This window comes from Cucurbita pepo, chromosome LG02 (assembly GCF_002806865.2).
Source record: "Cucurbita pepo subsp. pepo cultivar mu-cu-16 chromosome LG02, ASM280686v2, whole genome shotgun sequence".
Taxonomy (NCBI): Eukaryota; Viridiplantae; Streptophyta; class Magnoliopsida; order Cucurbitales; family Cucurbitaceae; genus Cucurbita; species Cucurbita pepo.
In genome coordinates, this window is record NC_036639.1 from 5,938,912 (window position 1) to 5,952,010 (window position 13,099).

Genomic DNA, 13,099 nt, shown 5'->3' on the forward strand with positions numbered 1-13,099 from the left:
TTTTTTTTTTTTTTTTTTTTTTTTTTTTTTTTTTTTTTTTTTTTTTTTTTTTTTTTTTTGCAGTAAGTGTTATGGCAGAGAAGTGGGGAAAAGTTGTTTTTTTTTTTTTTAATTTTATTTATTTAATTATTATTATTATTATTATTTTAACTATTTTTTTATAATTATTTTTATTTGTTTATTTCTTTATTTATTTATTTTTGGCCTATTGCACCATTGCGTTTGCGTGAAACAGAGGTATCACGTGGGTTGAGTATTTGAAGAAATACTGAGTAAGTGACCCACTATTGGAGGTTAAATGCAAGAACATGCGAATGCAATGACAAGACCTATCATATCAGTCTATTTTTTGTACGGTACTATTCTTATTGGGCACCTTGGATGTGTACCATATACTCTACACACCAACGCATACATGCGAATATGGGCTCACTAGTCAGTTCGTGCAAGAACTAGGCTGACTCGATGACTCTAAAATGACCCGTAAATTTTTCGCGAAATTAAACCATTAAAATTTAAAACATAATTTAAATTATACGAAAACAGTGGGCGCATTAGTAATTTAAAATATAACATAATGGTTAAAATACAAAATAAGGAACGAACACAAAACGTCTTACAACAATGGGTTGAGGACGACGGGTGAGATTTGTCTATGGCACCTGCTCCATAGTCCGCTACCGACCTCGATCAGCTCATTATTTCCTGAAAAAAAAAATGGAGAATAAGGAATGAGTACAAGACTCAGTAAGTAGCCTACTTGTAGGCTCTTAATCGTGTCCTTGATATGCTAGGGTACCACCTTCTTTCTTTTCTTTTTCTTGTTCTTGTTCTTGTTCTTGTCGTATGTTCTTGTTATGTTTCTTAATTCGTTCTCCAAGACACTTCCCTTAGGATTTACGGTACTAGACATAAACTTGTCGACCTGTGTCTGAGGCTTCATGCGTTCCAAGCGACACAGTCTTAATACCTACGCTCAAGGCTTCATACGCTCCAAGTAGCGTAGTCTAAGTCATAAGCATGATGTACCGCGGGAGGTCTTAGGAGGTTCTTGATTCATGGCTAGGGTAACTTACTCTCTTCTTGCTCCATCGTGCCCATAGGTCACTCCCCATGATAGACCATAAAGGTCAAGTGATCGATGCATGCATGAACATGGCATAGACCATAAAGGTCACGTGATCGGTGCATACATGAACATGGCATCCTGCGAATCATAACATGGTGCAGGGCCTCTCATCTAGGTGAGGGGAATGAGGCCAAACATGACATCCTGCAAGAGAAACACGATGCAGGGCATCCCACCTAGAAGAGGAAACAAGGCCTCCTTAGAAAGCACCCCATGGTGGGGAGGTATGGGCCACAATTGGACATGCTTAGAGTATTACCTAGCATTCTTGAATTTTGAGTCTTGAGGACTTTGGTCCCTTATGTTTGAGTGGTACCTAGCATTCTTCTTGTCTTGGTAGTTGTATAGCTTGTTATTGATTCTTAATCTTGTAAGTTTCTAAGGTTCTTATGTTTCTTGAAGCGTAAGTTGTTATATACATTCGTGATCATATGAACCCATCGTAATAACTAGCATGAGTTATTCTAGAAGGTCATAAGTTCATAATGGACTCCTTAGAGGGTTCTAGAAGGGTCTTGAATCTTGACATGTTTCCTTTAGGCGTTTCCTAAGTTCCATCTTGGTTTAGGTTCCAAACTTGCTCCAACCACCTTGTAATCTTGAACTTATTCTCAAGTCATATAGAGTACGCCTTAAAGAGAATAGTTGGTAAGTTGGAGCATCTCTAGACCTTGAGCTAGGATATGACTACTTGTTCCGTTTTCAGGAACTAAGCCTTGGGGGTTGTCATGTCATGCCTTGTGTTCCCTGAAAACTCTTCCAAAGTAACCCTTAATTTTCTCCCCATGAGTGCATAGGTGGCGTTATCATAATCGTGGCATCCTATTGGAAATTCATGATGCAGGGCATCTCATTTAGGTGAGGGAGATAATAAGTTCATCGTGGCATCATGCTCATGGTAGATATAGCAGGGCATCTCACCTAAAGAGGAATAGGGGTCTCGTGGTACACTTCGTGATGAGAGATAACGGTTACTCCGGGCATGGATCCTAGCAACTTGTTAAGCATGTCATTTGCATTAACCTAGGTGTTTCTATGCATTCTTGGGGATCCTAGGTTTATGCATAATGTCTTGGGTCAAGCTTGGGAACATACAAGTTCTTCTTAGGAATAGCTCCGACGTGGTCTTGTGCACGTAGAGTCTCATTAGAAACCAAGGGTACTTGTGGAGAATCTCTTATTTCATGGATACCTCTTTCGTCATCCTAGGAGGCAAAGTTGCATGGTTCGTGATATACGTTTTCCCCATATCTTGGTTTTGCTACCTAACGTTTTCTAATTACTCCCAAACTTCATTTCCTTATACAACCTCTTGAGATAAGGATTCATACAACATTTCATAATGTTGGGAAGTCATTTAGGGCTTAAACCGTAGGTAGTCTTCCGTAGGGGCATTATGGTCATTTTACCCCTAATTCTTGGTTTTGCTCCTTAACGAGTTACAATGGCTTTCAAACTTCATTACCTAATCAAGCATCATAAATAAGATCTACTATAGTGTTTCATAGCATTTGGAGGTCATCTTGGTCATTAACCGTAGGTAGATATTCTTAGGGGCATTATGGTCAATTCTCCCCGTTTCTTGGTTTACCTACTTATCCTTATCCAATGACCTCAAATTTCCATACATAACCTTAGAATGATATATTATGCTCAGTAATAAAATTTCATAGGAATCAGAGCTCATTTAGTGGGTTATCTTAATGTTCCTTAAATCTCGAGTAATTTGGTCGGTTTAGAGCCTTAACTCACGGTTCTTTGAATTTTTCTTTCATATATCCTTTTTTCATACTTCGTTTAGGGCTCATATAAAAATCCAAGTGATTCCTACAAGTATTTCTTAAGAAAAATCCAATGTGGCTACTTACCTCATCGTCGACGTTCGGGACCTCCATTCTTGAGCTTCCGGTATCCGTATTACTTCCAATTTCCTTCCACAGACTCCTTATTGTGTCTAGTTTCTTTTTGTTGATCGTAGCCTAAGATATTCGCCTCCAAAGTTCGTCCAAAATCATTTTCCTCGCCGTAGCTAAAATAGGGGATTCATCATTGGGCAGCCAATTTTAGGGGTTTTCAAGGCCCTATTTCTCCATGGAACCTCTTCCATATCCTTTCCTCAAGCTATAGGAATTGGTTTGGAGGAACTTCTTTGAGTGTGGGACCTTAATTTTGAGAGATCGTTCTCGGTATGCAACTTCCCGAAACGTCAGATTTTCGATCTCTTGGGTAACTTGTTCTACGACGCTTCGACTCTCGATTCCCTTCATCAAAATCACCCAAATCCTTCCTCTGAAGCTAAAGGAATCCTTAATTTGAAGGAAAAGGGACCGTAGATAGGATTTCGTCACTTATCCCCAACTTAAGCCCAAAATCGATTTCCTTCAATTGGAAACACTCCGTGGAGGTGCATAAACTTATTGGGATCGTTCTTGCTCGACGGATCGTCGTGTATCCCCAGATTGCATTTTCAAGCTTTCCTTTAAGTTCTTCAATGGGGGATTGAATTGGGAAATGGTTTCTGGGCACTTTCAGCACTTTGTTCCTTCACAGAACTTGTGGGTAATCTTGTTTAGAAACTATAGGAATACATTTGGGGAGAAATGGTGGAGAATTGCTCTCGAATTTGGAAGAAATCGGAGAGTAGGAGACCCACAATCTAAACACTCATAACTCTTGAATGGGCTCTCAACCTTGCTCGATTCTTGTTCCATATTGTTGCCCCGACTTATCATAGCCTTAACGTCTTATATCTATCACAGTCATGTCGTTACATGAACGTACCTTAGTCATATATCATCACATGAACGTATCCTAACGCTATTGTTCTATCAATCTATCACAAACCTATCCCTTTCTACCCATATCCCTCACTACACATAACCTAACCATATTCTCTTATCAATCTCTCATATCCATAGCACTTCGGTATGTAACCTAACCTTAACGTTTCATGAATGCATCTTACTCCTATCGTCACATTTCGTCTTGTGCATCCTTGTTAAGGATATTTAGTAATAAATTATAGTTTACCATATATATTATATTTGATATTTTATTATAAGGCAAATATTAGATATTTGTCTTATTACCATAAATATCTTTCCATTTATTACTATTTCCATATTCTTGTAATTTATTTTATTATAAATAAGATAACTTTCACTTTAGATGTGGTGGATTAAGCAAACATTCNTATCACAGTCATGTCGTTACATGAACGTACCTTAGTCATATATCATCACATGAACGTATCCTAACGCTATTGTTCTATCAATCTATCACAAACCTATCCCTTTCTACCCATATCCCTCACTACACATAACCTAACCATATTCTCTTATCAATCTCTCATATCCATAGCACTTCGGTATGTAACCTAACCTTAACGTTTCATGAATGCATCTTACTCCTATCGTCACATTTCGTCTTGTGCATCCTTGTTAAGGATATTTAGTAATAAATTATAGTTTACCATATATATTATATTTGATATTTTATTATAAGGCAAATATTAGATATTTGTCTTATTACCATAAATATCTTTCCATTTATTACTATTTCCATATTCTTGTAATTTATTTTATTATAAATAAGATAACTTTCACTTTAGATGTGGTGGATTAAGCAAACATTCACATGGTATCAGAGCCATTTTGGTTTAGCAACTCAGATTCTTTATTTTCAATGACTTTTGAAATCTTCTACTGTTCTTCTCCACCACCACTGCTGGCTTTGACGCCGCAGGGGCAGTCCTCATGGCTGCCACATGCAGAGCCGATTGATTACTCTTCGGCTCTGCTCTTTTGACCTCCAAATCACCCTTCGCCATACTCTGTACATACAACCTCACATTTTCCAAACATAGCCTCTTTCATTTTCTTCCCATTTTTCCCTCTTTCATCCTTCACAAAAACCCTAATCTTAGGATCTTCATCAGCATTCTCTTCGAAAATATACAGAATCTCGATAAGCCCATTGACCTTATGTAGAGATTTACCTTTGGAATCTGGGCGCCGCACTGGCCTCTTCGCCAACCAAGTTGCCGCCGCCCTTCTCGCCAAAATTGGCTCCTTCGCCCAATGTGGCGACTCTTCCGGCTTCAACATTGTCTTTGTCCCTTGCTCTAGGTTTTCCCTTCTACTTCTTGGGGTTAGACATATTCTCACCAGAGCCAAGGTAGCATCGTCGCTAAGCGACAATCCCTATTCATGGGTTATACATATTCTCATCGAAGCCAAGGCAGCATCGCCGCTGAGCGGCGATCCCTCAGCAATTTTCGATGGCCAAGAAAGTGTTTCTCTACGCCTCCTCTGAACCAGGTTGTTGACATCTTCACGAAAAGTGTTTCTCAACCACTTTGAATTTTTCAGATCCAAGCTTCACGTTCGTTCAAATCCGACGCTCAGCTTGCGGTGGGGTGTTAAGGATATTTAGTAATAAATTATAGTTTACCATATATATTATATTTGATATTTTATTATAAGGCAAATATTAGATATTTGTCTTATTACCATAAATATCTTTCCATTTATTACTATTTCCATATTCTTGTAATTTATTTTATTATAAATAAGATAACTTTCACTTTAGATGTGGTGGATTAAGCAAACATTCACATGGTATCAGAGCCATTTTGGTTTAGCAACTCAGATTCTTTATTTTCAATGACTTTTGAAATCTTCTACTGTTCTTCTCCACCACCACTGCTGGCTTTGACGCCGCAGGGGCAGTCCTCATGGCTGCCACATGCAGAGCCGATTGATTACTCTTCGGCTCTGCTCTTTTGACCTCCAAATCACCCTTCGCCATACTCTGTACATACAACCTCACATTTTCCAAACATAGCCTCTTTCATTTTCTTCCCATTTTTCCCTCTTTCATCCTTCACAAAAACCCTAATCTTAGGATCTTCATCAGCATTCTCTTCGAAAATATACAGAATCTCGATAAGCCCATTGACCTTATGTAGAGATTTACCTTTGGAATCTGGGCGCCGCACTGGCCTCTTCGCCAACCAAGTTGCCGCCGCCCTTCTCGCCAAAATTGGCTCCTTCGCCCAATGTGGCGACTCTTCCGGCTTCAACATTGTCTTTGTCCCTTGCTCTAGGTTTTCCCTTCTACTTCTTGGGGTTAGACATATTCTCACCAGAGCCAAGGTAGCATCGTCGCTAAGCGACAATCCCTATTCATGGGTTATACATATTCTCATCGAAGCCAAGGCAGCATCGCCGCTGAGCGGCGATCCCTCTCAGGTTGTTGACATCTTCACGAAAAGTGTTTCTCAACCACTTTGAATTTTTCAGATCCAAGCTTCACGTTCGTTCAAATCCGACGCTCAGCTTGCGGTGGGGTGTTAAGGATATTTAGTAATAAATTATAGTTTACCATATATATTATATTTGATATTTTATTATAAGGCAAATAATTTATTTTATTATAAATAAGATAACTTTCACACCATTTAGGTGTGGTGGATTAAGCAAACATTCACAATCCTTATCGTATCCTATCTCAAACATATCATTGAACACATCATACCGTAATTCACATATTATAACATATACATAACATATGATAAGCATATCAATCCACAAACAACTCACACATATCAATATATATGACACGTGCCGAACCACGAGGTACGTGTCAACATCAAATATAACTATGCCGATAGTAAGACCACTTACTTGATTAGCTTAGGTTGATGTCTAGAAGTTATCATTAATGAAAGTTCGATTTTGTCCTTTGAAATCCAAGCCAACCTATGTGTGTGAGCCCATGACATCAGTTTCAAGTTTGAACTCTATAAAATTATATTTTTAATTACATTGGTCAATTGTTAAAAGTTTTGGACTGTTATATATATATGATTATGTTTTTATTAAAAATCTTATTTTATATAGTTTCGGTTGTATAAAAAAGTTGATAGAGTTATTTAAGTCATTCTGTGCTTTCTTTTCCTCTATATTTGCTTTTCTTATTTTTTTTTCTTTATCTGTATTTACTCTATTGCTTACTTTTCTTGTTTTTCTCTTTATCTGTATTTACTCCCTTTTAATTTTGTTCACAAATTTTCTTTGTCTTTTTATTCCTTTTTGCAAACTGTGATTTTTTTTCGCTGAGGTGGGTTGAGGAGAGATATTTGTGGAAGGAACGAAAGGTTACTGGAGAGAAAGGAGGAAGATTGTTTCTCTTTCTTTTAATAGCAAAACGAATAGACATAATCAATTGCAAAACGGCCCACTACTTCCCCGCAGGAATCAAAGGAAAAGAAAAGGGCAAGTTTGGTATGTTTTACATATCTTTATAACCATCATTTCCAAGCTTCAATGGAACACAATTGTTTTCCATATCTTTCTTGAGAGCTACTTCGGCTTCACGAATGGCTCGACACGAGGGGAGCAGCGGAGCAGTTTCGATGAGCACGGTGGCTGTTGCAATGGCGTTGCTGCTGCTGCTTGGCTTCGAACATGGCGATGCTGCTACAACTTTTGTTGTTGGCGACTCGAACGGATGGAACCTGGGCACAGAAGGATGGCCTAATGGGAAGGTGTTTAGAGTCGGTGACATATTAAGTGAGTTTTCAACTCTCGTTTTGATAGTTGAATAGTAACTAATGTTTTACTTGCGTAATCATATCTGTTAAGAATGATGCTTTGATACTATGTTAAGAATGAAAAACAGAAGTGAGATCGAAAGAGAAAATATTCTACTAACCAAATGTAGCAGACTCATTTTAAAGCCTTGAGGGGAAGCCCAAAAGGGAAAGACCAAAGAGGATATGGGTGGTTACATTACTGCTATATAAATATATTCAAAAAGTAAACTAAACGAATACATACTTTTTTTTTTTTTTTAGGATTCAACTATAACCCGACAGTTCACAACGTGGTGGCAGTGGACGAGGGGGGTTATAGAAGCTGCATAGCTCCAAGAGGGGCCACAGTGTTCAATTCAGGTAAGGATGAAATCATGCTCTCAAGAGGACACAACTTCTTCATATGCACTACCCCAGGCCACTGCCAAGCTGGGATGAAAATTGCTATCAATTCCCTCTAGTTCTCGACCACCCCGTATCGTTTACACATCGATCTCGATATAAATGTTCTAAGTAACGATGATTTGGAAACATTGTGGAAATAAAATAATTGATAATAATTAAGTGTGGTTATATGCATCTTATTATTATTTTTTCTCTTTGTTTATTTATATCGAAAAAATTAGCATAATAATGTTAATGCACTAAATTGTCTTATTTTTATAAATTAATATAAACAAAAATTAATATAAATTAAAACGGGTATGTTTCTTTAAATTGTTTCTATTAATAACTTATATTGATGTTTCTTTAAATTATTTCTATTAATAACTTATATTGACGTAATACCATATTTATTAAAACTATTATTTATAATAAAATAAGTTTAATTTATTTAATGTGTATAAGTATTTAGTTTTTGACCGTGAAGATTGAAATTTAAAATAAAAATATTATTTAATGATTTAAAATTAAATAATTTAATGCTTATAATTAATAATAATTTGTTTAGTACGGATTTACATTTCACAAATATAGAAAGGGAGATAATTAATTATATAAACAAATATAAATATAAATAATGAATTAATTGTATTGTTTGTAAGTTTTTTTTTTTCCTTTTTTTTTAATATTTATATATCGTATTTGAAATTTTTTATAATTATTTAAATATATATTCCATACGGGTTGTGACTTAAGAAAATCATCGAATCTTAATATGGAATAACGTTATATTAAGAAATTTCATTATCTTACATCTTACATCGTCATGTTACTTGGTTGGCCTTAGCCGGTTTTCACTAAATTTGAGTACGCTTGTCTTCCGTCCCTCGAAGTTGATCGAGAGTCGTTTCTTGTTATGAGGTCCATCTCATTTCGTTAGCATTTAGCATTTCTAATCTATTTAACTTGAATTTGGGAAATAGAGCAAACCTGTTACCTTAATTTATTTTATTTTTGGAATATGACTAAAATTTTAAATGTTTATTTAAGAAAATGAAAATGATCGGTTTCACGGGATTTAGCCAATTGTCTTGATCGTGGGATATCATTGAGAAATAGGAATAAGTGTTATCAAAGGATTTTTATTTCTCGCATGGAATGAGTCAATCATCCACTTTGGTTTATTTCTCGTATGGAATGAGTCAATCATCCACTTTGGTATCTTATTGAACAAAAATGGTGATATTGTTCCTCCATTGATCAAGAATTTCGATTTTTGGGAAGTATCATGATCATCCAATAAGAAGGGTTTCAATTTTTTCAAATGAACGATTTGAAGACCTATTGATTCTAACAACTGATTGCAGAGTTGATCATTCGGACCTTTCAATTCATAGATGTGGATCTCGGACCTATGAATGGGGATATTCCCGAAACTCACAAAGAAAAAAGGAAGTGAGTTAGACAAAAAGAGAAGAAACTTGGACAAAAAGAAACGAAGTGACTTAGACAAATCTTTTTTATCGATAACCTCAGACCAATCAATCGAATATTGATTAATACGTAATCGAGCGAACACTACTTGAAAATGAAAATGGCTCTTCTGCTCAGAAATGAAATGTTCCTGGAAATTCTTGCTCCCATTGGACCATTTGNCAATAAGAAGGGTTTCAATTTTTTCAAATGAACGAAGACCTATTTATTCTAACAACTGATTGCAGAGTTGATGAACTATTTGAAGACCTATTTAGAACTATTTGAAGACCTATTTATTCTAACAACTGATTGCGCACCTTTTAATTCATAATATTTTACGGTAAGGAAATGGTAAAAGAAAGCTAACGCAATTTTTAAAATTGAAAATTAAATAGTCATCAATTTATTTAATTATGTATAAAATAATAATAATAAAAAATAGCATAATTTAAAGGAAAGTCAAATTTATTCTATATTCGGAAAAAAAATTAAATTAAACTTACATTTTTAAAATACATGGTAAAATTGGTTGAAAATAAACTTTTTTTTTTTTAAGTACTTAAAGAAGCGTCTAGATTTTTAAATTATTTTCTTTTAATGAAATTTGATTAAAGAAAGAGGTGGTTACCCTTTAATGAAATTTGATTATTATTATTATTATTTTGTTAAATTTAAATTGATCCAAAATCAGCTTGATGGTAGAAAGGAGCAGGGTGGAGATGAACAAATTTTCCCCATCTCCGTCCACAAACAGCAGTTGAGCTCGATTGTGAAGGGAGAGTACCTGTTTCGAGTTTAAGATGACTTTTTATGGTTTGACTTTAGAGTTTCATATTCTAAATTCTCTCTCTGCAGGGTATGAAATTGATCGTGGTTGATTGGTATAGACTCGTTAGAGGACAATTTACACTTTCAGGAAGGATTCGTGAACCAAGAGGGACTATAGAAGGAGATTGAGCTTGGAAATGTAAGGTACGATTTTGGGGTTTTGAGGAACTTTAGTAGATAATATCTCCCTCAATTCTTGACCAAACTCGATGATTTGTTGCTCATTACGATTGAACTGAATAATACTGAAGGTTTGATGAAGAAACCAAAATCAAAAGTCTGCAATGTGAGAATTGATGATGGGAAAAGACACATCTACGTGAAGGTATGTCTAGATTACTATACTATATCTCTGTTTATGATACGTTTACGCAAGTGGTATGTATGTTGTGATATAGAGATGATCAGGGGTTCATCAATAAACTCCTAATCGTGAACNTCTTTTAATGAAATTTGATTAAAGAAAGAGGTGGTTACCCTTTAATGAAATTTGATTATTATTATTATTATTTTGTTAAATTTAAATTGATCCAAAATCAGCTTGATGGTAGAAACGTCCCTGGAGCAGGGTGGAGACGAACAAATTTTCCCCATCTCCGTCCACCAACAGTAGTTGAGCCCGGTTTGTGAAGGGAGAGTACCTGTTTCGAGTTTAAGATGACTTTTATGGTTTGGCTTTAGAGTTTCATATTCTAAATTCTCACTCTGCAGGGTATGAAATTGATCGTGGTTGATTGGTATAGACTCGTTAGAGGACGATTTACACTTTCAGGAAGGATTCGTGAACCAAGAGGGACTATAGAAGGAGATTGAGCTTGGAAATGTAAGGTACGATTTTGGGGTTTTGAGGAACTTTAGTAGATAATATCTCCCTCAATTCTTGACCAAACTCGATGATATGTTGCTCATTACGATTGAATTGAATAATACTGAAGGTTTGATGAAGAAACCAAAATCAAAAGTCTGCAATGTGAGAATTGATGATGGGAAAAGACACATCTACGTGAAGGTATGTCTAGATTACTATACTATATCTCTGTTTATGATACGTTTACGCAAGTGGTATGTATGTTGTGATATAGAGATGATCAGGGGTTCATCAATAAACTCCTAATCGTGAACTTACTTCGATGGCAAAGGGTCTGAAAATATTATAGAATTAGTTGTGATTTGCTTGTACTGTGTGGGAATACTTTCAATGCTTTAATNAGGAGCAGGGTGGAGATGAACAAATTTTCCCCATCTCCGTCCACAAACAGCAGTTGAGCTCGATTGTGAAGGGAGAGTACCTGTTTCGAGTTTAAGATGACTTTTTATGGTTTGACTTTAGAGTTTCATATTCTAAATTCTCTCTCTGCAGGGTATGAAATTGATCGTGGTTGATTGGTATAGACTCGTTAGAGGACAATTTACACTTTCAGGAAGGATTCGTGAACCAAGAGGGACTATAGAAGGAGATTGAGCTTGGAAATGTAAGGTACGATTTTGGGGTTTTGAGGAACTTTAGTAGATAATATCTCCCTCAATTCTTGACCAAACTCGATGATTTGTTGCTCATTACGATTGAACTGAATAATACTGAAGGTTTGATGAAGAAACCAAAATCAAAAGTCTGCAATGTGAGAATTGATGATGGGAAAAGACACATCTACGTGAAGGTATGTCTAGATTACTATACTATATCTCTGTTTATGATATGTTTACGCAAGTGGTATGTATGCTGTGATATAGAGATGATCAGGGGTTCATCAATAAACTCCTAATCGTGAACTTGCTTCGATTGCAAAGGGTCTGAAAATATTATAGAATTAGTTGTGATTTGCTTGTACTATATGGGAATACTTTCAATGCTTTAATTTCACCTAAGCTTTAATTTCCCACAATTTCGGTAAAGATGACATCAAACNTTATGGTTTGACTTTAGAGTTTCATATTCTAAATTCTCTCTCTGCAGGGTATGAAATTGATCGTGGTTGATTGGTATAGACTCGTTAGAGGACAATTTACACTTTCAGGAAGGATTCGTGAACCAAGAGGGACTATAGAAGGAGATTGAGCTTGGAAATGTAAGGTACGATTTTGGGGTTTTGAGGAACTTTAGTAGATAATATCTCCCTCAATTCTTGACCAAACTCGATGATTTGTTGCTCATTACGATTGAACTGAATAATACTGAAGGTTTGATGAAGAAACCAAAATCAAAAGTCTGCAATGTGAGAATTGATGATGGGAAAAGACACATCTACGTGAAGGTATGTCTAGATTACTATACTATATCTCTGTTTATGATACGTTTACGCAAGTGGTATGTATGTTGTGATATAGAGATGATCAGGGGTTCATCAATAAACTCCTAATCGTGAACTTACTTCGATGGCAAAGGGTCTGAAAATATTATAGAATTAGTTGTGATTTGCTTGTACTGTGTGGGAATACTTTCAATGCTTTAATTTCACCTAAGCTTTAATTTCCCACAATTTCGGTAAAGATGACATCAAACCAATGCTTTAATTTCATATTCAAAATTAATTTCCACGGATCTCAGTTGACTTACAATCCTATTGAATTCATTTGTATGATCAACAATAGATTCACCATCACATATTTGTAAATTAAACAATCTCCACATAAAATACACTTTGTTCATAGGCGACGTTTTTTTGGTACATAGTCAACAGTACCTT

The 13,099-nt window shown here is 35.8% G+C and overlaps 1 protein-coding gene and 4 long non-coding RNA genes across 6 annotated transcripts in view; all 5 read left to right on the forward strand.

Moving 5' to 3' along the window:
- LOC111786048 (basic blue protein-like) overlaps positions 1 to 8,306 on the forward strand; it is a 44,763-nt gene extending 36,457 nt beyond the window's left edge. Inside the window, exons 1-2 of one of the 2 annotated variants that reach the window (XM_023666407.1) lie at positions 7,442 to 7,704; positions 7,989 to 8,306. In XM_023666407.1, coding sequence (XP_023522175.1) covers positions 7,512 to 7,704; positions 7,989 to 8,188 — 393 coding nt within the window. In that variant the 5' untranslated portion in view covers positions 7,442 to 7,511 and the 3' untranslated portion in view covers positions 8,189 to 8,306. Of the gene's footprint in view, positions 1 to 7,441; positions 7,705 to 7,988 lie in introns of those variants that run through there. The other variant, XR_002813745.1, reaches the window with a different exon arrangement.
- Positions 8,307 to 10,490: 2,184 nt separating this feature from the next.
- Positions 10,491 to 10,718, forward strand: LOC111786072. Its single transcript, XR_002813750.1, has 2 exons — positions 10,491 to 10,559; positions 10,667 to 10,718. It is a non-coding gene; the product is annotated as an uncharacterized LOC111786072 (long non-coding RNA).
- Positions 10,719 to 10,945: 227 nt separating this feature from the next.
- On the forward strand, positions 10,946 to 11,402 carry LOC111786060. The gene is made up of 2 exons (XR_002813746.1): positions 10,946 to 11,243; positions 11,351 to 11,402. It is a non-coding gene; the product is annotated as an uncharacterized LOC111786060 (long non-coding RNA).
- A 421-nt stretch (positions 11,403 to 11,823) lies between these two features.
- Positions 11,824 to 12,051, forward strand: LOC111786066. The gene is made up of 2 exons (XR_002813748.1): positions 11,824 to 11,892; positions 12,000 to 12,051. It is a non-coding gene; the product is annotated as an uncharacterized LOC111786066 (long non-coding RNA).
- A 366-nt stretch (positions 12,052 to 12,417) lies between these two features.
- LOC111786080 lies at positions 12,418 to 12,645 on the forward strand. Its single transcript, XR_002813751.1, has 2 exons — positions 12,418 to 12,486; positions 12,594 to 12,645. It is a non-coding gene; the product is annotated as an uncharacterized LOC111786080 (long non-coding RNA).
- Positions 12,646 to 13,099: the final 454 nt, after the last annotated feature.